The sequence below is a fragment of the Muntiacus reevesi genome, chromosome 19 (assembly GCF_963930625.1).
Source record: "Muntiacus reevesi chromosome 19, mMunRee1.1, whole genome shotgun sequence".
Classification (NCBI taxonomy): domain Eukaryota; kingdom Metazoa; phylum Chordata; class Mammalia; order Artiodactyla; family Cervidae; genus Muntiacus; species Muntiacus reevesi.
Genome location: NC_089267.1, coordinates 40,931,421 through 40,957,757, shown reverse-complemented (window position 1 = coordinate 40,957,757; position 26,337 = coordinate 40,931,421). Strand labels below are relative to the sequence as shown.

Here is a 26,337-nt window from a genome sequence, read left to right as displayed (position 1 = left end):
CTTGCAATGTGTAGTTGGTGATTTTAGTGTTAAAGGTAGAAAGAACATATGTGTGAGTTGGCTTTTTCTCATCCCCTCCTGCCCTTTCATATAACAAAAATGTTGACCTTTCTTGAGATGTGAAAATAGTAGCAATGGAATATAGGATAATGTGGTAAGATTCATTAACTTACAAATAACAAAAAACCTAAAAATTGGATATTTAACCTGCCTAGAGTTCTAAGAGCTACCTACAGATGTTGTTAAAAATAATAAAAACAAACCCACTTCAGATGTAAAGTTTTCGAATGTTTTCCTTCAGCCAGAACTTAGTACATATATATGCTCACATAACTTTTGGCACTGATATTCTTTTAAGTTTTGATTATGAAGAAATGTACATTTTACACCTATTAAGAACATATGTTTTAACTGTGACATAATCAAAATCATTAGGCTGTTGTCACTAAATTAGAGTGCTTGGTATGTTTTGGCATGCCATCTCAGACGAAAGTGCAGTGAAAGTACAAAGTAATACTGCTACAGTCTTCCTTCTGTTTTACATAATTCCAAGACCATACAGACCGCCTCTGCACACTGATCTGTTCTGTTTATTGGTCTTTCTACACATCAAGGCAGAGTACATAAACAAAGCAGTTAGATACCACACCCTTGCCACAAAACTTTTAAGCAAGTTGGAGAATTTTTGATGTATCATTTTATGATTTTAGGATTATTATCATTGGAGCTTAGTCTAGGGTCACAAAGGTCTGTGATTTGAAAAACAAGCATAAACAGCCAACTTTCCTGAAAATCAGTGGACCTCTGTGCTGCCATCCTCTTTAAGTGATCATCTGAACATGGGGCTCCCATCCTGTTTTTTCCCTCTTCCTAACAATTATTCCTACAGGGAAGTTTGGCAGTATACAGAATCACTGTCTCATTGACAGTTAAAAAACCACCACCACCAAAAGACATGTGAAATTGCATATAAGTGGAAGGCTCCTTCATCAGGCCAAGATGCCACTTGACCCCAAAGATCACCATCGCCCCCAACCCCTCACCACTTATATCTCCTTGGCTTTCTAGCGCCCCCTAATCTCAATAGAGAACAGCCAAGTTGAAAACAAATTTCATTAGAATTGACAGTTCAGGTGTATACACCTATTTCTTTATGCCTGGGCTGTTTTCCCTATTTTATAACACTTCATATTTACCTGCCTTTCTATGCAAGGGAAAAACTTTCTGCCCTCCATTCTTCCTCTCTTTAGCTTTGGAGCATATAAACACCCAGACTTTCTGGGAAGGGGAATTTGCGAGCCGTCAAATTTCTGAACAGATCTTGTGCTTTGTCTTTGAAACAAGATGATTTTCACATGAGCTCCAGTTAACATCAAGGAGGAGTAATAAAACATTATTTTTGTTCCTAAATAGGAATTTTCTGAGCCAACAATTATTCTTTTTGAAAGAGAAGACTTCAAAGGAAAAAAGATTGAATTTAATACAGAAATAGTTAATCTCCGATCCCTAGGATTCAATACGCACATACGCTCTGTCCAGGTGATTGGTGGCATGTAAGTGAGTTACCTGTTTATTCAGTAGACTTTAAAAATTAAGTTTGATCATATTTCTTTTCTATGTTACCTTAACCAAATTGATGTATAATTCTTTATTTTCTGTAAGGGTTAGTATTTATGCTCCCTCATAGTATACTTTCCCCATTTGGAAAAGCCATGTGTGGTTTTTGAATGAAATGAAATGAAAATCTTCATTCAGATTTTCAGTTGACTTAAGGTAAGAACTTTGAAAAATGTTAAAGTTCCTAGGTGAACACTATAATAAATCTATTGAGTATTTTTTTTGGCAAGTAGGAAAGAGAACTGATTTGGCTTATCCCTTTGAAAGACCAAGTCGTTTAATTTTAGAGTAAGGGTTGATATTTTCCTTCAGCCAGGAGTGACCAACAGATGCTGTATGCTAAACGATTAAAGATCAACATAAGACGATTTTTCTCAGCTTTGAATAATTCTGAAATTAAGACATAAAAATGAATACAGACTATCAGTGTAGTATGTTTTTAAGAAAGTGTTTTTCTTTCACTCACCAAAACAATAGGTATAGTCTGAAGGCATCAAACATTGGAGTGGACTATAGCTATTTAAAAAACAAATACAGATTATTAGGGTGATAGTTATATGTGACATTCTTTTCCAACAGGTTTAAATTTTATTTTGTTTTTATGATAAAATGGCTAAAATGATAACATTTTAGAGTTCCGGGATTAAAAATAAAGAACATTCTTCCTCAATACATAATATATCAGCCCAAGAGGAAGGTTGCTTGACTGCTGGTCTGTGCTGGAACTCCTACTTCATGTGTGGGTATCACAGCACTTCTGGGTGGAACAGACCTGAGTGGTTTAGGTCTTTAGCAGTTATCTGGACTGAGGAAGATTATTCTCATTTTAAACAAAATTTTATTATTTATTTTTATATAACCTTTATAGAACACTTATTATGTATAAGAACCTTACAAGTATTAACCATTTAAGTAAAGGTCCATTATTACAACTGAAGATGTTTTATGTAAAGCTCACAAGAAGTACTGGGCTGTCCTGCTAAAAGACCAACTCTAGATCATTGCCTTATTGGGGGAAAAAAAAAACCTACCTACTTCTCTTCAAGAGTGGAACTTTGGGGCATAAATACTCATGTACCCTGAGTTTGCTGTTTGTCAAGAAATGGGTGCTGTAACTGTTTTGGAAAATACGTTAGTTTCCTTTTTTTTTTTTTAATCCTCCAATGTATATTTGAAGTATTATATAAAAGCTCAGCCTAAGAATCCAAACATTCTGAAAATATAATTGGAGCTCATTGTTAAATGGACACTGCCGCTTACTGCAGTTATCCCCTTTTGTTCTCCAGATGGGTTACTTACGAATATGGCAATTACAGGGGCCGACAGTTCCTGCTGTCACCAGCAGAAGTACCTAATTGGTATGAATTCAGTGGCTGTCACCAAATAGGTTCTCTACGACCTTTTGTTCAGGTATTTTCTTCTTCTGGGTGTTTCGAATAGACTTTTCTCTGAAATTTTTTTTTGTAAATTAACTTTTTAGCTTCAAATAGTTTGAAATTGGCTTCTCTCCCACCCCACCCCCTGAGAATTTCTGAATTTGGGCTATGTTTCTGGTGCAAAAAAAGGTTATGACTGCTTTCAGAAATGTTATTACATCCGACATCAAAACATGGTATGTCCAAAGCCCTGGCTTGTCCATGGGCAGCTCCCAACCCCAGGCGCTCTGAAATTCTGTCAATCTCTCTTCATTGAGAAAATCCTAAAGCCTCTGAAACTCTCAGAGACAGCAGGTATTCCTAATCCAGTCTCATTTTGGATTCTGCCCCCACTGTTGATGCTTGTTCAGTGCTTCTAAAATACAACGTGTAAGTGACTGTCGCTTGGGTTCTTATCTTCTAGAAACGAATTTATTTTAGACTTCGAAACAAAGCGACAGGGTTATTCATGTCAACCAATGGAAACCTAGAGGATCTGAAGCTTCTCAGAATACAGGTCATGGAGGATGTTGGTGCCGATGACCAGATTTGGATTTATCAAGAAGGATGCATCAAATGCAGGGTGAGATTTGGGGTGAGACAAGGGTCTGTAAGGGCATCTCTCTTCAAGTAGATGCTACTTCACATTTTCCAGAGCTCTTTTGGAAATAAGTTGGAACATTTTTCATGAAAATACTTCTTAGCTCTGATAGAACAGTCAAGGAACCTAAAAAGGAAGTAAATCTAGCACTGATCCAAGTCATGTACCCTGAGCTTGCTCTTTGTCAAGAAATGGGTGCTGTAACTGTTTCCGAAAATAAGGTAGTTTCCTTTTTTTTTAATACTTTTATACAGAAATGGAATGGAAGAAGGAAGTGTCTGTGTTACTCTCCCATGTTTCCTTCACCTTCTTGTTACCGAAATAAACTTCTAAGCCCCATCACTATCAACACAGATCACTCTTGGTCTGCATTTTGGAGGACCCCATAGACTAGGTGAAGAGTGAAGAGATACCACCCCGTGTACAACACACTCCGTTTCCTAATTGTCGTGCCTTGTAATTTCCCTCCTATCACTCCCACCATAATGCACGTTTAAACGCTGAGCATAGTAACATTTATGAGAGAACTCATGCTTCTATTGTAGATATTCTTTTTAACTCTTTGATTTTATGGGCTTGACTGTTTGCTTCTGATTTTTTTTTTTTTTAATACTGGTGCCCATGAGTCAGCAGGAGGCACAGAGCCTTGTGAAAGGAAGACAGCTTGTTAGCTAGGTCTGCTGTGCTTGAGGGAGAATCATCCTTTCTGTAAACAGATGTATACCTTTTAGATGTTTAGAGAAGAGCACAAGAAACAGAAATAACTAATACAGAGGCACTGAAAAAGCCAGGGAACATTTCATGCAAAGACGGGCTCAATAAAGGACAGAAATGGTATGGACCTAACAGAAGCAGGAGATATGAAGAAGAGGTGGCAAGAATACACAGAAGAACTGTACAAAAAAGATCTTCATGACCCAGATAATCACAATGGTGTGATCATTCACCTAGACCCAGACATCCTGGAATGTGAAGTCAAGTGGGCCTTAGAAAACATCACTATGAACAAAGCTAGTGGAGGTGATGGAATTCCAGTTGAGCTATTTCAAATCCTGAAAGATGATGCTGTGAAAGTGCTGCACTCAATATGCCAGCAAATTTTGAAGACTCAGCAGTGGCCACAGGACTGGAAAAGGTCAGTTTTCATTCCAATCCCAAAGAAAGCCAATGCCAAAGAATGCTCAAACTACCATATAACTGTAACCATCTCACACGTTAGTGAAGTAATGATCAAATTCTCCAAGCCAGGTGAACCAGAGCTCAAATTGCCAACATCCATTGGATTATCAAAAAAGCAAGAGAGTTCCAGAAAAACATCTATTTTTGCTTTACTGACTATGCCAAAGCCTTTGACTGTGTGGATCAACACAAACTGTAGAAAATTCTTAAAGACATGGGAATACCAGACCACCTGACCTGCCTCTTGAGAAATCTGTATGCAGGTCAGGAAGCAACAGTTACAACTGGACATGGGACAACAGACTGGTTCCAAATAGGAAAAGGAGTACATCAAGGCTGTGTATTGTCACCCTGCTTATTTACCTTACACGCAGAGTACATCATGAGAAATGTTGGGCTGGATGAAGCACAAGCTGGAATCAAGATTGCCAGAGGAAATATCAATAACCTCAGATATGCACATGACACCACCCTGCTGGCAGAAAGTGATGAAGAACTAAAGAGCCTCTTGATGAAAGTGAAAGAGGAGAGTGAAAAAGTTGGCTTAAAGCTCAACATTCAGAAAACTAAGATCATGGCATCTGGTCCCATCACTTCATGGCAAATAGATGAGGAAACAGTGGCATCTCCAAAATTACTGCAGATAGTGACTGCAGCCATGAAGTTAAAAGATGCTTACTCCTTGGAAGAAAAGTTATGAACCTAGACAGCATATTAAAAAGCAGAGACATTACTCTGCCAACAAAGGTCCGTCTAGTCAAAGCTATGGTTTTCCCAGTAGTTATGTATAGGTGTGAGTAGAACTATAAAGAAAGCTGAGCACCGAAGAATTGATGTTTTTGAACTGTGGTGTTGGAGAAGACTCTTGAGAGTCCCTTGGACTGCAAGGAGATCCAACCAGTCCATCCTAAAGGAAATCAGTCCTGAATGTTCACTGGAAGGACTGATGTCGAAGCTGAAACTCCAGTACTTTGGCCACCTGATGTGAAGAAATGACTCATTTGAAAAGATCGTGATTCTTGGAAAGATTGAAGGCAGGAGAAGGGGATGACAGAGGATGAGATGGTTGGATGGCATCACTGATGCGATGAAAACTGAGTAAACTCTGGGAGTTGGTGATGGACAGGGAGGCCTGGCAAGCTGCAGTCCATGGGCTCGCAGTCAGACATGACTGAGCGACTGAACAAGCCAACTTCTATCTGTGAATTATCTTAATTCAAGGAAATGTTATCTTCCAGCAGTTATTTCTAATGAACATTTCAGTGATATTATTTAACAACTTTGAATTCAGTAGTCCAGTCAGTGAGAAAAAGTAAAGTGTACTAGATTATCAGAATCCTTTTATCTCAACATGGAATAGTACACTTTTGAAAAGCATTTTCTACATCAATTTGTGTGAATGTCATATGAATATGACTACCATACCTTATTTATATGTTAAAGGTAGATTCACTTCATAGAAGAACCCATAAGATTTTTGCATTAGAACACACTCATATACTTTATAGTTGGATAGCATGCCTTTTGAAGAAAATTTTTGACATTTCTCATGAAGGAAAACAAGAGAATAAATGGAATTCCAAGCTTTAAAATGATAAAATGCCTTTTTTAGCAACTTCAGTGCTACAACAGCCTTCAAAATTAGAGATACAGTCATATGCTGGAAGGCTCAGGCTTAGTGGGGTAGATACGTCAAAGGGGATTTAGCTACAGACCCAGATGCAGATCATAGTCCTTTCTGGGGGTGGGGGGAAGTAAACGATGGGCACTTTTAGTGTTCTGAGGTTTCCCTTACTAATAAACCAGAGGACCTCACAAAGGGCTTAAGTCTCTTACAAAGGACAAAAACTGAGAACTTTCCATTACTGATGTCATCCGAAACGAAGGGCATAAATATTTGTTTGATCCCAGTTACCATGGCTAAAAGCTGAAATACTCACGTATAAATGAAGCTGGGAACTAAGGTAACTTTAAAAATCAGCTTAGCCAGGGAACTGCTTACAAGGGTACTTGAATGTATGTCCCTCCATGTATAAGATGCCTTGCCCTTTCCACTGAGCAGATAGCAGAAGACTGCTGCCTGACCATCGTGGGGAGCCTCGTAACCTCCGGCTCGAAGCTGGGCCTGGCGCTCGAACAGAACGCTGACAGTCAGTTCTGGAGCATGAAGCCTGACGGCAGGATCTACAGCAAGCTTAAGCCAAATCTAGTTTTAGATATCAAAGGTAAGGATTATTTCCCCTATCTGCCTTGTTGTGTCTGTCTTTAGTTATCTAAAAAGCTCTACTTTTGAAATCGGGAGCACTGTTAATAGTAAGGGATCCCTTATGTTGTGCCAGCCTCAGTGCTAAATAAACACTGTACACACGTCATCTCGTGTGATCTTCACAGCAGCCCTAAGAGGCCTGTGTTATCCCTCCTCTCCCCATTTTACTGCCCCTCAGAACTGAGGTTCAGAGGCATGAGTCAGTTTGGCCACACCCACAGTGCCGAGGTGGAATCTGGACATAGGCCGACTTTAAACTATTTATTACAACAGACTAAAAATCACAAGTTAAAAGGCTATGGTCTCAATCTGTATAGCTAAAATGATGCTCATGAACATGCATGTAACCTAAAATCTAAGACTGAAAAGGAATTAAACAACAAACACAGCCAAAGAGATTTCAACTGAACATTTGTTCAGTGAAGTTACTCCAGAGTGAACTGATTGATGGTGCTTGGAGAAGACCAAATACGCTTATTTAGGTGAGTGGTTTCCCAACTTTATCTGCATCAGAATCTCCTGGAGGGGCTGTTAAAACACAAGATTGCTGGTCCCCAGCCCTCGGAGGTCCTGACTCAGGAGATCTGGGGTAGAGCCCTGCATGTCTGACAGGGTTGCGGATAATGCCCATGCTGCCTGTCTGCGAGGACTACTGATGATCATTTTAAAATAAAGCAAAAAAAACTTATCAGATGTAGACATGGGAATTTAGTGAACTCCTGTTGCTGTTGACAAGCAAATGAAGACAGCGCATTTTATTCGTGTCATATGGGGTCATTTTGCTTTAAATTATTAATGGAGACTTTCTATTCCATATCAGGAAACCAGTGTGGTGATGTTTGTAAATTTAGTAGAACTGTACTTTATATCACACACACAGTTTTAAATGGTGGCTAGAAAGTTGGCTCAGTTTTACTTGAGTCAGGGCTCTAGACCAAAGCTGTCATTAAAAATTAGGATACAGGATTAAAGAAATAGCTTCTAGCTGTTTTAAAATAACTTATGGAAAATTGGAGAATAAGCCTGAACATTTCCATCAGGGGCTTTGGTGGCCGCTGATTCTGATCCGTGGGAGGGAAGAGTGGTCAAGCCACCTCCCAGTGGGGTCTGAGGCAGAGACTCAGAGGAGCAAAAGGTGCTCAGAGGCAACCCGAGGTCACCGAGATGGAGGCAGGGCACTACACTATGGAGCAAAACTCAGCCCTGTCTGACTCCAGGCTGGATGGGGCCCAACACCGTACCTTGTATAAAATGCAAGCAGGAGACTGGCTGCATTTTAAAATGCGCTGTAGGCTGGCACAACAGACTTGTCAACATGTACACAAGTAAGACACCCATTTTATAGATGATCAGCCTGAGGTTCAAACTGTTAAGAGTCACTCTCTTAATTCTTATTTGAATCAACTTGTGAAACTGGAGCTCCTCAGTCTATACAAGATAGTTTCAACACCTCCAGAGAAGCCAAAGAAATGTGACTAAATTAGAAACACGGATGTGGAGGAAAATATGGGCTAGCACTTCTTACAATGTGATTCGCTTCCTGTGTCCAGGGTTAAGGTCATTGTGATCTTTAAGAGCATTTCTTTTCTTCTTTCAACATGTACTTGTTGGATACCCACTTACCCACTATGTGACCAGCTCTGTGCCAGACACTGGGGATGCCAAAGTGGCGGGGTGGGAAAGGACAGTACCTTGGCTTCAGAGAGCTTACACTGGAAGCCCCAAGCATATGGGATTTCCCCCCACTTGCTATGCTGGCAGCTGCCCAGGAGTAAGGATACCTGGCTTCTGTCTTGACTCTGAAAAGGACTGTGGGGCTTCAGGAACTTTCTCCTTAGGGGCTTCGCTTTAAAGCTTCAAGGTCACTTCCTAAAATGCAACACAAATTAGTCCAATGCCTTTGGAGTAAGGATACTGTTCTGGTCTATTTGTGACCTCTCCGCATGTCGAGCACGGTAGCTGCAGTAGTCCCTTGCTATCTTGTTCAGCTGGGTTTAAATGTCTCCGAATGTGGGAGAACGATGCCATCTTGTGGACAAGACAGAGCAGGCCCACAAACCCACGTCCTGTGCAGACAGGACAGAGATACATCTCTCTTCAGGGCACTTCACAGGAGACTGACTTTCCTTGGCTACAGCTGTTGACCATTTGTTACCTACTAATATTAATATTAATTTACCTACTAATATATCTATATATTATTTCAGGCCAAAGACACAACAGTGTAAGCTGATTCATACTTTAAAAACATCAAAGTTTGGGATGATTTTAATTCTCCCCAAAGGCAGAAGAGTGAATCAAATTACTTTTTGAGAACTTTCTAGTTGTCATAACTCTAGAATTATGATATGCACAGAAAGTATGTTTAAGATACTATAAACTTAAAAAAAAAAGATACTATAAACTTGAAGAATGAAAACGTGTGTTGTGACCTTAAGATAATACTTCCTGACAATCTCAATGGAGTACAGTGTGTGTGCCTCAGTGGAGACAGTAGGATTTACGGTGGCGGTAACTATCTCTCACTGCAAACTTAAGCATAAAAAGCCCAGGGCATCTTGCCTTTGTATTCTGTCCTATATCTAGCTGTGCAGAGGGGCTCAGCTATCATGATAAATCAGTTTCATACAAGAGGGGCACAAGAGATGATTTTCTTCCCTATCAAAACCTATTATGTAATGTAACTTTTCAGACCTTTTGGAGGTTTTAAAAGACAATAAGAATGTTTGATTCCTCTTGGCTTAAGGCTGCAGTATGATTTCAATACCAGTCACAATTACCCTGCATTGAGATGAGCAGATTTTAATTCTGACAGAGTCCTAGGTGCTATAACAATTGGTACAGAGGCCTCTGCTGAAAAGTATCTGAAAGAATGTTTACGCCACACTAGGAAAAAAAAAAAATGACCCTTTCTTTTGTCCATGATACTTCTCCATTGAAAGTAGAGGCCATGAGGCTATTTTTAACACCAAAGAATCCGAAATATCTAGTAGGCATCTTTGGAAAATACTCTGGTGAAAGGGAGCTCATGGAAACTGTGTTGGCTTGTTTCACAGTTCAGTGGAACTCAGCATATTTAAATGCTGTGGGTTTTTAGGCACCACAGCCTGTGGATTCCCAGAAGTGGGAATGCTGCTCTGCCTACTATACTTCCGGGTGTCACCCAAACCTCTCCTCTGACCTAATACAACCACTGTTCATTGTTGATGCAGAATTTGTCCTGATGACCATTCCACTGCTATCTCAAATCCACGATTCCTCCACTGAATATTTGTCACCATCTTTGCTCCTTTCCCATCTCTAGCTTCTTTCCTGTTCACAGTTTCACAGATCTTAAGAGTGACCATGGACTAGCTTTTAAGACTTGAGCAGGAACAGGAGCCCAGGGAGGCGGGCCATCAGTATGGAGCTGCTGACGTCCTCTGATGGGGCTTTAACACATCACCCCCAGAGGGTGGAGCCTCTTAGTCCTCAGAGGCAGATCTGGGCTTTCCTTCCTGTTTGGTTTCCTCAAGGCACGTAATTTTACACCGTTTACTCTTGTTACCCTGGTGTTCTGATAAACTGTCTTGCTACAGCTCCTTCACATTTCATCATTTTCCTTTTCTTTCTTTTAGGGGGTACACAGTATGATCAAAATCACCTTATCCTCAACACTGTCAGCAAAGAGAAGGTAACACAAGTGTGGGAAGCCAACGTCCTGTAGACCCAAATAAAGAACACAGGAAGAGTATTTCTGGAGGTCTTCCAGAGCTACCTTACTTAAACAGAAAGAAAGAAAAAAAGGTCTGCTGCTGGAAGCTCGAATAAGAGAGTAGACCTGCTCCTTCAACAACTCTGAAGTCCTCTTGAATCACGTTCCCATGACCAGGACTTCTCATCTGATCAAAAGACTGCGATCATTTAAAACCGATCATCTGTCCTCTTGTTTCTTCCCTTTCCTTTTAGGAGCTGCTTAAACAGGGTGCCTCCTTAGCAGCTTTAGGGTGCTTTTTGGAAAAAGTTATATTAAGACCTTAAGAGACGATGTATGTTTTAAATTATTTCCAAAGATAGAGAACAAACTTACCGACCTTGCAGGCCTACAAGTCCTGTAAACTTGTTTTCTGGACTCATTAATTATGCTGTAAAGTGGGGGAAAACCTTAGCTGTTCAGACCTATTTTAAGGAACTAAATATGAACCAAGTATGTTTCTGTTAATATTAAAAATTAGCAAATTTACAAAGATATCATGTCCACGTCCAGTAACGTTTATTAGCAGGACCTGCATTATTCCCACTCACCTGTGGGCCGCTCTAGACTGTCACATGTGAGTATGATCATGACCTAACCTATTAACCCATCCTCACTCGCCTACAGCTAGTTCTGCAGTGTAAAGCAGGCCTTTGCTCCACTCCGATCTTTTAGCCCAGTTTCCCCCCTCGAACCACCTTCACTGGCGTGAGGCCTGCACGGGAGGCCCCAGGGCCCCACCGCTGCTCTGACCACCGGGGGTGGCCTCCCGTCACTTACTTCAGGAAGCAGACCCTTGAGATGTGGAAGGCTCAAGAGGATGACCAGCAGGTCTCTCCAGAAAGGAGAGAGGGAAGGAGGCTGTAAGCAATCCCTGTTGACTGAATGTTAGGACTGAGAACCCTAAAATGCAGCGAGCATTTCAGTGAAGACTGAAAATGCTGAGCCGCTCACTGGCCAAGTTGTCCTCGTCACTGAATCCTGGTGCTCCTGTCCATCTATTCCAGTGTGTTCCCAGTGTAAAATGTTGATCCTCTGGAGTCTGTGGTGGGCAATGACGGTCATCAGTAGTTTACCCTGCAGTATTTAAGTCTGCTCGCACGTGTCTGTCCTGTTCTTGGGGGCGCAGCGCCGGCCTTAGGCCTTTATGCACCTCACTGCCTACAGTACAGAGGGGGTAAGGCTGTCTAGTGTGTGTTGAATTTCTCTCTCAAATAAACTTGTTTCTGGTTAACTGTATTGATAAAATCTGAATGGATCCATTCAGGAGTCCTCCGAACAGGGTCAGGGATAGATCAGAAATAAATGTCTGATCACGACATGGAGGGCTTCAGAGCTGCTGGATTAAGGACAGAGAGAGATTTCTGACTGCCCTCACTTCAGACTGGGGGGTAAAAGGGCACACGCCACCTTCTGAGTGGAGATGCCCCCTCACTACCACCTGGGAGCCCTCCAGGCAACAGGGCTGACGTTGTTCAGAGAAGTCAGAAGTGGCTTATTTACAGCTGGAAGAACCTCTTTCTTCTGAGGTGAATTTGTATAGTAATTCTAGAGGAGAGCCTTCATCCGACACACTACAAGTGAGCGTCTAGCAGGAAGACACCGAGGCGAAAGCGCTCACCCAGGTCTCTGTCAGAAGCTGAACGCTAGCGGCTGAGGAGCAGTGGGGAGGAGGAGGAGCAAAGTGGACACTCACCGCCAGTGACGGGAGGACACAGACCAGACCCAACAGCCGCAACGGGCTTCCTGGGCAGGTCAGAGCGGAGGACGCTGGGCCCCAGTGGAAGGGTTGTCATTTCCACAGAAGAGTTCCCAGAGAAGCACGTTTCCACTGCTGAAACAGGACTAGCTCCCTTATGCACAAAAGTAAGGGCTTTAAGAAGTTAGAAACTCAAACATCTCCTTTCATTCTCTACGAGAGGAATGAACCAAATCACCGGCTAGATTCCTATATACGCCCCTGAGAGATTCAGAACTCTGAGGGTTGTGAGGACCACTCCAGATCAGAGGAATAAAAACCGAAGGAAACCCTGGCCACTCTGAAGAGTGCTCAGTGATGAGTCTAGAAGCTTCAGGAAGGGCTTCATGCGACCACTCCTCCACACGCTGGAGTTTTAACTCTCACAAACATTAAGATGGTGAAACTGTTTGAGCTGCTAGAACAGAGAGCGCCGCAACAGTTTGCCAATGTGCTGTGAAAGAAAACAACAGGCAGTTTTCACTGACTTTACAGACAGGCCCACGTGCGGACATTTTCATGTCGTGTCCTTACTTACGTGCGTGTCCCTCGCGCTTGGCACAGGCAGAGCTGGCAGATAGGCAGGCGTGGCAGGCGCCGGGAGAAAGCCCTGGGCAGCGCAAGGGGATGGCCGAGGTGGCAGTGTGGCTATAAAATCTCTGTGCCCGGCTCAGAAGATGGAAAATTACTGACAAGAAGGGGTGTGTTTTTTACATTTATATCATGGAACTTGCAGTCTCATCTGGAAAGGGATGGCTGGAAAAAAGCTGGGGCCTGCGGGCACTCACCGAGTAAGAGAGCCAATAATCACCAAACTGAGCGTTTATTTAAACAACGTTAATGACGGTCTTTCCTCGTGCGTGTCCCCTTTCTACCTTCAGGAAGGCTTCTGGAACTTTAGAAAATGGAAAGGTTTTTTCAATAACTGGCTGAATCTGTAAAACACAAGAAAGGTTGACCAGTGGGTAAGAAAACCTGCATCGCTCACCATAGATATGTGTGAACTTAGTTTCTTGGGGTCGTCAGCCAGGCCGACCTCTCTCGGGTCTGGGTGGTGACCCAGTCAGGAGCTCACAGTGGGCCAGGCCACAACTGCACTGCTGCCCCCCTCTTCTCCTGTCCCCCACCCCGCCTCTCCCCTGTGACATCTACCACGTGTCCGGCCTGACCCATGGTCTGCAGCGTGTCCAGAGGACCCGTGTGGCCTCTTCACACACCGCCTGGTATAGCTGAACGCACATCTCAGCCACGCTGTCCTGTGTGGCCGACACCAAAGGAGGCATCCGAAGGTTCCCGCTGCGCAGGCAGTGCGCAGGATAGGGACAGAGTGTATAAAAGTTGTTACATATTCGGCATATCTACTTGACCAGAGCTGCGTGCATCGTGGTACGGGCCACCTCTTCTCTATCCCCCACAATGCCCTGCACAAGGTTAGGCACATAGCAGGAGCTTAATAAATGTCACTTAGGTGAAAACTAGTAGGATAACTGGGAAGTGGGAGTCTTCTGTGGGCCCATCTGTGGCTGGAGCTGCCCTGGGGGGCTTTGCTGAGCTGCAGAGCTGGTTAGAATGTACAGGAAGGCCAGCTCCTAAAGGCTGGAATACTGCTGGCTCCGTGTGGTGTATCATTAGCGCTGCCAGCAACTGCCTTTGAAACTGGGACCAGTTAGCGCTCTCTCCCCACGCACCCATCAGACTGAACTCATCCTCTTTAAAACTTCAAGCAAAAATCAGTAACTATCCATTTGACATCTCAGTGAACTAGCTCCCACTGCTCCACGGGCAGGAATCAGTTGTCAGAGGCATGAGCTTACATCTTGCGACCCTCTTACAAGAGGAAGCAGCACATGCTCTTGCGGTGTTCAGATGGGCCTTCCCCTTGTGTGAATTTCACAGCCCTGCCACCAGAGAGCATCTCAGACCCCAAAAGTTCCCTTCTCCAAAAAGCTGAAAATTTGTCTGCACCTCTGAACCATGATAAGCTCATCACAAGAGTACCAGCACGGGCTGTCCTCACTACGTGCCAGGCACTCTGAGTGCTCTGTGTATCTTACCTCCTTTAATCCCGACAGCCACCTCATGAGGCAGGTACTGTTGTTACTCCCTTTTTACAGATGGATATGTTAAGGCACAGAGTTAAATCACCAACGTCACGTAACTGTTGAGTGGTAAGACAGGCTTTGAGCTGGTACCAGAGTGTCTGCTCTCCCCACTATACACTAAACCTTCTGTACATCATCAGCTGCTTTCTATATCTACTCCTAAAATCTTAAGGGGAGAGAAAGGTAACCAAGGATTATCTGGATTCATCACAGCCTGCATCTTGGCTGGCCTGCCAGCCAAGTTAATGGACCATGCCAGCTCAGGATCCAAGCTGTGTCCAGGTCACTAAGATGGCCCACGCGTGGTCCCGAGGCCACCACTCCCACTGCACCTATGGAGGGCATCCCGGGTTTATAACTGTGGCCCTCCCCAGCAAGCTGAGCATGACCTCAACGTGGCAGCCACTGTGAACAGAACAGATTTGAGCCAGCCTGTTGGAGGAAACCTACTTGCTTGTCTGGTAGAAGAGTGGAAAGCATCCAAGCTCTTCCAGCAAGTCCCACCCGGAACCTTAGGAACCCAGCCACTGGGACACTGCTTTCTGGATGCTGATTACTTGAACATGAATCATCTGAATGCATGCATAAAATGCGGAGTTCTTGGTCTCCTGTTATACCAACTCCATCAGAATCTCTAGGGGAGAAGAGTTTTCTGCACATCAGAGAGGGAATCACTACAACCTTCTGCCTTATGCTTAGGGTTCCTGACTTGTGTCAGTCGGGGGCACATCCACCCACTCCACAGAGGCTGGGCGTCTTCCTTCTAAGTGCCAGGTGCGACGCAGGGCAGCACGCAAAGCAGGCACCTGAGAGAGAAATCGAGAAAGGAGGCAACAGGGACTAACTCATCACGGAGCAACCAGCAGCAGCGTTATGGGAGCCACTCCAGAATGAGGGGCTGCCGGGCAGGCTCCGCCCACTTTAGAACCCGGCCAGCGACGCAGAGTCTGAACTGATGACCCAGGCAGCCAGTGGCGACGGCACGCTTTAATCTGGCTGGTCAGGCCCATTGTGGCGGATAATCCCATGGGGCTGACTGGGGCATAACGGGCATTCAGCTCTTCCCGAAAGTGACAATAAAGAAGAGGCTTTCGATGAACAGGCAGGCAAATGCCACTGCTGGCTGAATATGTGACATCAAACAGAGATTAACGGCATAAAGAGGCAGTGTCTACGCGCAGCCTCACACCAGACCCAGAATGCTTGTTTGTGATGGACAAAGGGATCAGAGCAAAAACCCAGAGAGGGGAAACAAAGGTTACCCACGGCACGGTGGGGACGTTGCTGCGATGACTGCTGCAGCCCGGCCCACGCACGGAGCCCCGGTATAAAGCGGCGGGCTGCACACTGCACTTGGGGGCGATGCGGGCGCGCGGGGATGGAAGCTGACTGGGAGCCCACGCTGCGGCATTCCAGTGTCCCAGTCTTGGACCCAAATCCAAGCTCTCCTGATGGCCCTTCCCTCCCTTAAACAAAGAGCGCACAAAGGCAGGCCCTGACATCCTTCCCTGAGAACAGGGACCGCGGGAACCTTGGGCTCCCTGGCGCAGCCCGGGAACACTGCAGTCAACAGCAGTGGGGAAGCCTCCCACCTCCAGGCAGAAACCCTCTCGCTGAGAGCTGGTGGGGGGGGGGGGGGGACGCCCCAGGCAGGCCCAGCGGCCAGGGGAGGCTCTCCCTCTGCCCCCACGTCCCCGCAGGAATCACTGAACAGTGGAGCCCAACGGGGGTGGGAGGAGTCCGGGGATCTCTGAGCCAGCCTGCTGGACAGATTAGAAACTGAAGCGCATGTGGTTACGGGCTAAGTTCAAGGTCAGAGCTCTTAGCAGACGAGCAGAGTGAGGATCCCGGACCCCCGATGTCATCACTGCACATCTTGGGGACACTTGGGGAGGGAACTCTGAGTCTGTCACCTCTTCCCCAGACCCGAAGCTACAGCCTCTACCAGGCACAGAAACTGACCTCAGAGGGTGGGGAGCAGAGGGGACAGGCTCAGGGTGACCTAAAGCCCTGGCACGATCCCAGTCCACCACCGGGGGACAGGCCCAGCGCCCAAGGCAGGGGCGGCAGGACCACAGCTGACCACTACCTCACGGAAACGGGCAGCTCTGAGTTCCTCCACAGGCCAGGATTTCCAGAGTCAAGGGGGAAAGGAGGCTAAAACTAAGGAGATATGAAGAAGGAGAGGGTGGGCTTTGCTCAGACTTGCTATTTCTGAACTCCCTGGCCCCAGATGGAAAACTCAAGGCTAGAAGATAGGAGGTGCGATTAGGAGGTGAGATGGGAGGGGGAGGGCGCAGGAGGAGGCTACTCCCCAAGCGAGTAAACATATCCATTCTGGAAGCATCCCAGGACTGTACCTAGGCCCCCTTGAAAAAAGGCACTCAGAGCCAGAAGGTAAGAGGAGAAACTCGGCCTGCATCTCCCCACAGAAACAACTTCAGACGCATCTGAAAAACTTCAGCAGCATCAAGGCCAGGAGGTCCATGAGGTACCTGCCACATGTGGCAAGACAGTACTCGCCTAGTGGTCCCGGTCAGTCCCTAACCACTACATTCTATGGGGGAGAACAGGAATCCAGTTGCAAATAAAGGAGTTTAAAGTTTTGGAATACAGTTCATTGCAAAATTAGGGCCCAGCCATTCCAAGAAGGGTCTGGAAAATCATCTGCCTCAGAACCTACGGCATGCTCCTATAACTGTCCTGGCCAAAACCACGCCCGAGCCACATGCGGCTATCTACATTTAATCAAAAGTAAGGAAAATTAACAATTTGCTCCTTCAGTAGCACCAGCCACATTTCAAGTGTTCAGTAGCCACATATGGCTAGTGGTTACTGCACTAGGCAATGCAGACAGAGACCATTACCCCATTACCATCAGTGCAGAAAGTTCTAGTGAACAGTGCTCAGAATGCAACTCAGCGTGGCCAATGCACCGCTCCACACCCAACTGGGCAAAGCAAAATGCCTACCAGCCCTCAGTAACAGTTTTGAATTAAATTCAAACAAGTTCCATAGGGACTATTCTGATGCTGGCTAAAATAAACAAACCAAGATATGAACAACATCACTCAACCAAGACACCTGGGTGGTCACCTAGGCTCCTGAATGGACCTGTGGACTCAGATGGCCTTAATAACACATGAAGAACACAGGTGGGCAAACACATACTCAGGAAGATGAAAGTGCACAAAGGATCCCATACTTGAGCCCCAACCACCGAGCTCCCCTCCTCAGGGGCAGCAACCAACAGTTCAAGTTTCTTTCGTGTCTTTTGATGTTTCACGCATTGTGGTAGGCACCCCAACACCAACAGTTAGCTAAGAAGTATAAGAACAGGAAACATTTATTATGCTTAGAAAATGCCAATAAACTTCAGGCATAAGGCACAATTTCAGTTTCAGCCCATTAAACTCAACGTGCTAATTACAAATCATGTTTTTGTTTCACCCTACGGAATCGCAGAACATCTTTGGAATACCCGAGAAACTGGTAATGGTGGTGGTCTGACAAGGAGAAGCCCCGTGACTGAGGGACGGGAGTCAAAGGAGATTCTGTGAGATAACTTTTCCTACCTTTTGGATTTAGAATCTGACAAATGTATTATTCATTCAAAAACTTAAAAAGCACTTTCAAAGAGTAGGCTCTTCTGGTTCATGGCCGCACACTGTCAAATAACAAGTCCAGGTCATCTATTGGACACCTGCTAATTAGATTCATCAAGCACTCAGCCAAAGCCTGGAAGGATTTCAACGTCCTCATCCAACTTAACAAGCTTTACTAACCACATAATATGTAAGTAGATCTGTTCTGTTATCCTTTCCAATTTCCCAGTGTAGACAGGCAACGACCTCTCACACCTACAACAAAGCAGGATGCACAGGACAGCTGACCTCTTCGTGGATCCAGGGTCACATATCAACCACCACAGTCCTAGAGCCCTTCATGGTCAGAAAGGAGCCCAAACGGCTCTGGTGAGAAGAGGATCTCTTATTCTTAGCCAAAAGGCCGAGAAGCGATGTGAGAAGAGGATCAAAGGCCAAAGGACCACCTCCTCAGTCACCCTTGGAGGAGGACATGACACCCAAAGGACATCTTTATTTCTACTATGTCCTCTTTTAGCCATGCCGCCTGATATCTACCAGATTTAGTGGGGACACATACACAAGTCACCTCTCTTTTCTGTTGCGTAACTAGTAATTTCTAGATAGAGTCACAATATTTCAAACACAAAAGAGTGATGATAAGCATGTGGTCAGTCTAGAGCAGATGTTAGGACAAGTGTGGTGACTTCCGAGGATGGGGACCTCTTTAAGGATGGGGCTTCATCCCCATTCAGCACTACACAGAACTATGGGCCTTATTACCTGATGACAGCTCACCTCTTTCTTCCTAGAAATAAAATAAGTCCCTCTGGGGGATGCGCGGAGAACCCTACAGAGAGGCATGCAATTCCAGTCATGACAAGGCTGTCCCTGTTCACCCAGTACACATCAACACTTAGAAATCTGAGAAAAGGCATGCAAACTTGGGACCAAAATATTCTGGAAAGAGTAATCAGCCACTCTCTATCATAGCTTCCTTGCCTGTGATAGTACAACAACAAACTAAATGCACAAAAAGCAACCAGTAATTTCCTAAAAACATTCTTTTCCAAAACCAAAGTGGAAAGATGAAATGAGCCAGCGAGGGGCAGGTGCCAACATGGGAAAACCCATCTCAAGAGGCTCTTGCCACGTGGCTTAGCAAGGATCATGTTGCCTTGCTCCAACTCTTTCCCTGCCCACCATAAAATGACCGGGACAGGTCAGTTTTAAGCTCAAGTCCCAGATCAGCTCCAAGCACCAAGCGCGCCGCTTCATGGTGGGAAAGGACAAGCAGACGGGTCAGGAAGTACGAGCGCTGGTCCCACTTCCACAAACCGGAACATGTCCCTTTATCCTTTCAAGCCAGTTTTCTCATCTATAAAATCATAAGCATTGTATCTGTGACCTCGTGCGACCCTCAGGGTATATAATTTTCCCCATTCTGTAATTCCAAATAATTTCTCAGTAAAAATCATAAATATCAGCACCAGAATATAAGTTTGCCTTCTGGGTTATTCTTCCAGAGGTGGCATGTCTGGGCCATGAAAATCACGTAAGAACTTAAACAAGCAGGTAGTAGCCGAGGAGTCTTTCTCAACTTCCATCAACTCTGAGAGGCCTTCTGACACCCAAAAGTTCGGCTTTAGAGAGCAGTCCCTCACCATCAAGTCAGGACAGATTCAAATAGAAACACCAGCCAGCTTTCTCCACCAAAGTCTCCATCTTTCTGAACCATGTCCTGCCCACTGACCCTCTCAGACATACCGTTTATTTGCCATCAATTTTATTACACTGGCCTGGGGACGTGAGACCTGGTGACCCAACGTCTAGTCCAGTTCTACTGAGGTTGACAGTCACAGTGTTTGTTCCCTTGCTCATCTGGAAATCTGCTTGCCTCCAAAGCAGCCTCACCCTCAGAAGCTCAAGAAGCAATCCAACTGTAAACTCACAAGGGTACCCCACCTTTGTGCAGCGACTGTCTTCACGGCACCTTCTTTTCAGGACTGTTATCAAAATGTTAGTAGTCTAGCTGTAGATCCCAGCTCTACTGCCATTTAACCAAGTGTCTCTGAGAAAAGCATATAAGCTCTCTGGGCCTGCCTCTCGTCTATAAACCCAGGGGGCTGCCCTAGATGGCATACGCGCTTTCTCAAACGCAGCAGTCTGTGGCTGTGACTCCCACAGAGACAGAGCCCAAAACCCAGCACTTGAACTTGGCACGTAAGGCAGAGTGGCCACTGGCCGAGCCTACCCCTGCAGCTCCCACTGACCGGGCTTGCTAGGAAGGTCACTCAGGGGACCAGGTCACTTACCTTTCCGGCCTCCACCAGTTCCGCAATGTCATCTAGACATGGACCGCTGGCCATGAAAAAGGCCCAGCGATAATGGACTCCTTGCCAGAAATGCTAAAAAGAAAACAAAACGTGTCAAATTTCAGAAAGGAAGAAATCTGATTAAATGCAAATTTAGGGAAACGTATTTCCTGGATGACTAAGACAGACAAACTGCTTCCCCATCTCCTGCTGCCGCAATGAGCTGTACCCCCAGCATGGCGACTGACAGACAATGGACGCTCGTGAATGTTTCATAACCGAGTGAGTGAACAGAGATACAGCCATGTGAACTCGGGCTTATTCCCCAAGTTGTGAGTGTCAGGAAAGCAAGCACAGGAAAGCTCTTTTTTCAGGGGCAGTCTCACTAGTCTCACACACTCGGTTTCTCCCCTAGGAGACATGAGGGGCTGAGACCTCTAGACTTTCCCTACCAAGGTGTGAATAAAGCCCCGAGGCATCAGAAAAGAGGTTTTACCTAATTCAGGAATGCTTCAGGGGCAGTAAGGCACCAAAATATGATCTTAGACAAGAAATCCAATCACAATTACTTTTTTTTCTGGCTCAGAGGAATAAGGCAGTTTTAAAAGCAAAACGAAGTGCAAAGGTCCTCATGTGTCACGGCTGGACCTTCCCCTATAATTACACCGGGTTCCAAGTCAGTGAACGCTACAATGGGACAAAATGCCCCCCCAGATGAAGATTAGCAAAAATTTCATACCAAGAAGGTTCATGACCACTCTACTGACTTACCCACTTTTGATTATTCTTCATGTCGAGGTAGGGTAAGCCATTATCAAAACAGCAAGTGAGCTGAGGTTCTCTGTGATACCTCAATGACCCTCCCAAGTAAACGTCATCAGGTGAGAGCGATCCAGAGGTAGGACGGGGCCAGCCAGGGTCCACCTGCCGCCTCCCTCCCCACACCTGCCCACCACCGTCAGGCGAGCACAGACTTTCTGCACTGAGCTCACTACTGCCTCATGGCATGACGATCAGCGACCATCTCGGCATGAAGCTGGCAGGGGCAACAGACCTCCCCCGCTGCTCTGCCTCAGGCCTCGATGGTTGTGTCACGGAGGTCAAGTTACCTCTTTTTTTAATTAATTAATTTATTTTACTTTACAATATTGTATTGCTTTTGCCATACATTGCCTTGAATCCACCATGGGTGTTCATGTGTTCCCCGTCCTGAACCCCCCTCCCACCTCCCTCCCCATCCCATCCCTCTGGGTCATCCCAGTGCACCAGCCCTGAGCACCCTGTATCATTCATCGAAGATGGACTGGCGATTCGTTTCACATATGATAATTTGCATATCAAGTTACTTCTTTCAGCCTGTATCCTGGCCTGTAGGATGGAGGCACCACCACCTAGCTGACGGGGATGTTGGAGGGACTAAATGCGAATGTATGCAAAGTGCCTGACACAGAAAGGATTCAACAAGTACTTATCTAGTGCTGAAAGTAAAGCTTGTTGAGGAAAGACTGGGGCAATGCAAACCAGTACTTAAGACTGTGGTGAAAGTGAAAGCCGCTCAGTCGTGTCCAACTCTTTGCGACCCCATGGACTAATTCTCCAGGCCAGTATACTGAAGTGGGTTGTCTTTCCCTTCTCTAGGGGATCTTCCCAACCCAGGGATCAAACCCAGGTCTCCCACATTGCAGGCGGATTCTTTACCAGCTGAGCCACAAGGGAAGCCCAAGAATACTGGAGTGAGTAGCCAATCCCTTCTCCAGGGTATCTTCCTGACCCAGGAATCAAACTGGGGTCTCCTGCATTGCAGGTGGATTCTTTACCAACTGAGCTATGAGGGAAATGCACAAAGACAAACCCAAGCTGCTGTCGAGGCAGAGTTTCACAACGGACGTGCCCAGAATGGCTAACTGGTTAGGCTAATCGTCCAACCTAGAACAACTGTTAAGAGTTAAAGGGGTCACTGGTAATCATCCCAGGACCACAGATGCAAACAGAGCCAAGCTCGCCCTGGAGTAGCTATGACAAGGCTCTGGAGTAGCAGGGCACAGCCCAGGCTGACGGAAGTCTCCAGATGGCATGCTCTTGGCTCAGGGCACTCTCGGTATGCCGTGTAAATACTATCATCTTCTGTGTGTGTCACAGCATGAAAGAGTCAGGAGGCGCTGGTCTAGGGAACTAACTACAACAAACAAAACCATATTTGAAGGCTTAGGCAGCTAGACAACAGAGGCACTGGTCTGTCCCAAACTTACAGCAGGTCCAGTCAATTACAATCACAGGAGACCTGTTCATGTACTTCTCCATAAGGGCTGGCCTTATCAACTACAATTAAAACATTCTGGTAATTGCTCAGGTTTTAAAGAAGGGACAGTGATGGTCACAACGGCCGGATCTACGGTTCTTCACAGCAGGTTGCTCTGTACAGTGAAACTTTCGGGCTGCAACAGCAGAATTTTTACATTCTGCTCCAAGGGGGTCTGTGGTTTCTTTTTTCCCAGGCCATTACAGGAGAGAGTAAACCAAAGCAGGCAGGCAGTACAATGAGGCTTTAACTGTGCGCATTCTCAGGAAGACACCAGAAACTACTTAAAAGGTTTTCACAGGAGATTACCACTATCATCTTTCAAGAAAGGGAAAGGGAAAATGAAGAGAGCCAGGCCTGTTTCACTCTCAGAGGATGACTCTGAAGCTCAGCCTGTTAGAGGTTTCCCTCGAACACCAACTGTGAAATCGTACGGAAAACTCCAACTTGCATGTTAAAGCACTTGGGAAGCCTGGGTTTGATGAAAAGGGAAAGGAGAGACAAAGGTCAGCTCGGATTCCTCTCTCCACAGCACAGCGCCCTGTGGACACTGCTCCTGGGTGCCGTCTGAGCCAAGGGAAAGGAAGGAACCTGGAGCGCACCGCCCGGACTGTTCACTCCTGCCACCCAGACCCAGTGCGTAAGCGCTGAGCAGTGTCCCCTCCATCACGGCCCTTCCCCTCACCTCTAAGGACTCAGTCAGAACAGAGCAATCAGGAGACGTCAAGTCCTACACCCACCCCCAAGAGCTCCCAAAGTAATTTCTAGAGCCAGGAAGAAGCTGAAGATACTTATTGAGCCAGTCGCCTTGCCAATATAGGGCAGTGGAGCTCAACATACAATCTTTTTACACTCGAGGAAACTTCTATTGCCTTTCTCCTGAGCCTGAAGTAGTTTGCCAAATTAAAAAAAAAAAAGCACATATCTTTATATTTTTATATCACTTATTCCATTTGAGGTACTGGTATATCTCAGTGTTACTACCATGAAAACACCCGGCTCTATGCTGTCTTAATAAAACTTCCACCTTCTTACACAAGAGACTTATGTATTAAGATGGAGAAACAGAGAGAGGGCCATCAGGCACAGACAAGAAAAAAAAGCCAGAAGCTGTATCATTCGGAATCCAGAGAGGTAACATAGCTTGTCATAAAGGCTAACATTTAATAAGCGCATCTGAGGTACTAGGCGTTGTGCCAAGTTCCTCACATGGAAGAGCTCATTTAATTCCTACAACACACAGTAAGGGAGACCCCACGAGCCGCATTTCACAGGTGAAGATGCGGAGGCTTGGTGACACCGAGTCATTTTCACGGGTTACACAGCTACCAAAGGGGAGGCAAGAATTTGTACCCAGTCAGTATGGGCCTCCAGAGTTTCCTTTCTCAGAGGAAACCCAGTCCCAGAAGCCTGAGGGGCCTGCGGGCTCGCGCCAGCCAAGACTCTGCCCCTACCTTCAGCGTCTTGGAGCCCACGGTGAGGCCTGTCTGAAGCATGCCGTCCGCGACGCCCAAGCGGTCCACGTTCAGGAGGAAAGGGGTCACCAGAGTCACATACGTGGCTCCCGACCACTTCCTGAGAAAACTCAGAGCCCACGTTTCGGTAGATCCGCCAACATTGTCGAGGATAAAGTCAAACCTGGAGAGGAAGAACCACATCAAAAGGTCCTGGTCAGCCTTTACCCGGGGCTCCGAGCCGCCCTCACTCCCCCACCCGTTAGCCCCGTGGTTTGCTCCCGTGACAGCTCCAGACAGCGGAAGGTGGATGGTCGGCCAGACGAGAAGGGGCACAGCTACGTACTGGGCTTTCTCCAAGGTGAGTCAAATGTGATTACTTTTTAAAATCACAAAATCATCTTATTTTCTAATACTTTAAAAATGACTCACACAAGCGGTTTTCAACTGAGAGTGATTTTGGTCCCCAGGAAACATATTAGGCAACGTTTTGAGAGATTTTTAGTTGTGACAATTGGGAGAGGTGGTGGTAAGGGGGTATTAGCATTTGTAGGCTGGGGGTGGTGACAAAACATCCTAAAACACACACAAAATAAGTGTCCAGCCTCAAAATGTCAATAGTTGAGAAACTAAGGTTGCCAAGGCTGAGACACCTTGACTCAAGCTTTGTAGAAAACTGCAAAGCGATTCATCCAAAGTCAGTCACAGTACTCTTTACTGCATGTGAGTACTTAAGACAGGAGTGCATTAGATTTTGACCCACATGAGTGATTTGCTTTTATTCCCTTCACAATCAGATCTGTGTGCAGAAGCATTCTCTTCACCTTCTGGAATTTTCTTTTGGTTTCACATACACCATCAGCACAATGCCTACAGAGAAATCAACAGCCTGCTCTCAGCCTTCAGTTCTGCTCTAACACGCCAAAAACAGTCATAATGCAATCCACAGGAACTGACGGATATCCAGCTCCTCAAACCTAATCTAAAATTGCTGTAATCACTATATTCCACTTCAAGGGAATAAAACCCAAAGAAGTTTTAAAATACTTTTGAAAACAAAGATCTATTTACAGAATGCATGCTTATACATCAAGCAAGCTAACAGAGAAATTCCTTTTCCATAAACCCTTTTTCCCTTCTAAATTCATCTGCATGAAGTCAAACATCAAAGCTTCTAAAACCAATTTTGGCCAACTCTGTGGCCCTTGAATCTTTCATGGGACTAAACTAAACAAGGGCAAATAAAAATTTAAGCATATGAAGTGAAGAGTGACCTTACTAGATTATCCTTCTCATTAAAAAAAAAAAAAAACCCAGAAAATTCATGAGTGTCAGTTTCTACTTTTAAGTTCCTATTTCATTCCAAAATTTTAGATAAACAAATATGATTTATAATTTAAATTATATAAATTAAAAATAATTTAGATATAATTATTTAAATTAAGTATAATTAGATAAAACTTCAGGGCAGCCTGAAACTGAAAGTCACTCAGTCATGTCTGACAGTCCATGGAATTCTCCAGGCCAGAATACTGGAGCGGGTAGCCTTTCCCTTCTCCAGGGGAACTTTCCAACCCAGAGATCACACCCAGGTCTCCCACATTGCAGGCAGATTCTTTACCAGCTGATTCACAAGGGAAGCCTGAGAATATTGGAGTGGGTAGCCTATCCCTTCTCCAGCAGATCTTCCCGACCCAGGAATCGAACCGGAGTCTCCTGCATTGCTTCCAGGTGGATTCTTTACCAACTGAGCTATGAGGGAAGCCATGGCATCACAGAGAACAGCTTACCATTACAGAATTGGCACTGCCTGGAAAAAGTAGTCCAGAGACCAGGCTGCAGACCCGGCTCTCCCACTAATGATGAAGTGGCATCATCCTGAGCACGAAAAATACTCCTAAATTCTCTGCCCCTTATCTTCTTGGCTGTAGCATGACAGAGTGGGGCTGAAGGACTTCAAAGCCTGTTGTAAAATCCTAGGATTCAAATCTAAAAGGCCATTTGGAAAGAGGAACAAATTTATTCTAGGTGGAT

The 26,337-nt window shown here is 45.3% G+C and overlaps 2 protein-coding genes across 2 annotated transcripts in view; one reads left to right on the top strand and one right to left on the bottom strand.

Annotated features, from left to right (window-relative positions):
• CRYBG1 (crystallin beta-gamma domain containing 1) overlaps positions 1 to 12,075 on the top strand; it is a 228,023-nt gene extending 215,948 nt beyond the window's left edge. Inside the window, exons 18-22 of the mRNA XM_065911626.1 lie at positions 1,414 to 1,553; positions 2,904 to 3,027; positions 3,457 to 3,615; positions 6,875 to 7,037; positions 10,696 to 12,075. Coding sequence (XP_065767698.1) covers positions 1,414 to 1,553; positions 2,904 to 3,027; positions 3,457 to 3,615; positions 6,875 to 7,037; positions 10,696 to 10,784 — 675 coding nt within the window. The 3' untranslated portion in view covers positions 10,785 to 12,075. The remainder of the gene's footprint in view (positions 1 to 1,413; positions 1,554 to 2,903; positions 3,028 to 3,456; positions 3,616 to 6,874; positions 7,038 to 10,695) is intronic.
• Positions 12,076 to 13,356: 1,281 nt separating this feature from the next.
• The window catches only part of RTN4IP1 (reticulon 4 interacting protein 1), a 51,750-nt gene continuing 38,769 nt past the window's right edge, over positions 13,357 to 26,337 (bottom strand). The window contains exons 7-9 of the mRNA XM_065911629.1: positions 24,304 to 24,487; positions 20,551 to 20,643; positions 13,357 to 13,484 (exon numbers count right to left, since the gene is read on the bottom strand). Of these exons, the coding sequence (XP_065767701.1) occupies positions 13,377 to 13,484; positions 20,551 to 20,643; positions 24,304 to 24,487 (385 nt within the window). The 3' untranslated portion in view covers positions 13,357 to 13,376. The remainder of the gene's footprint in view (positions 13,485 to 20,550; positions 20,644 to 24,303; positions 24,488 to 26,337) is intronic.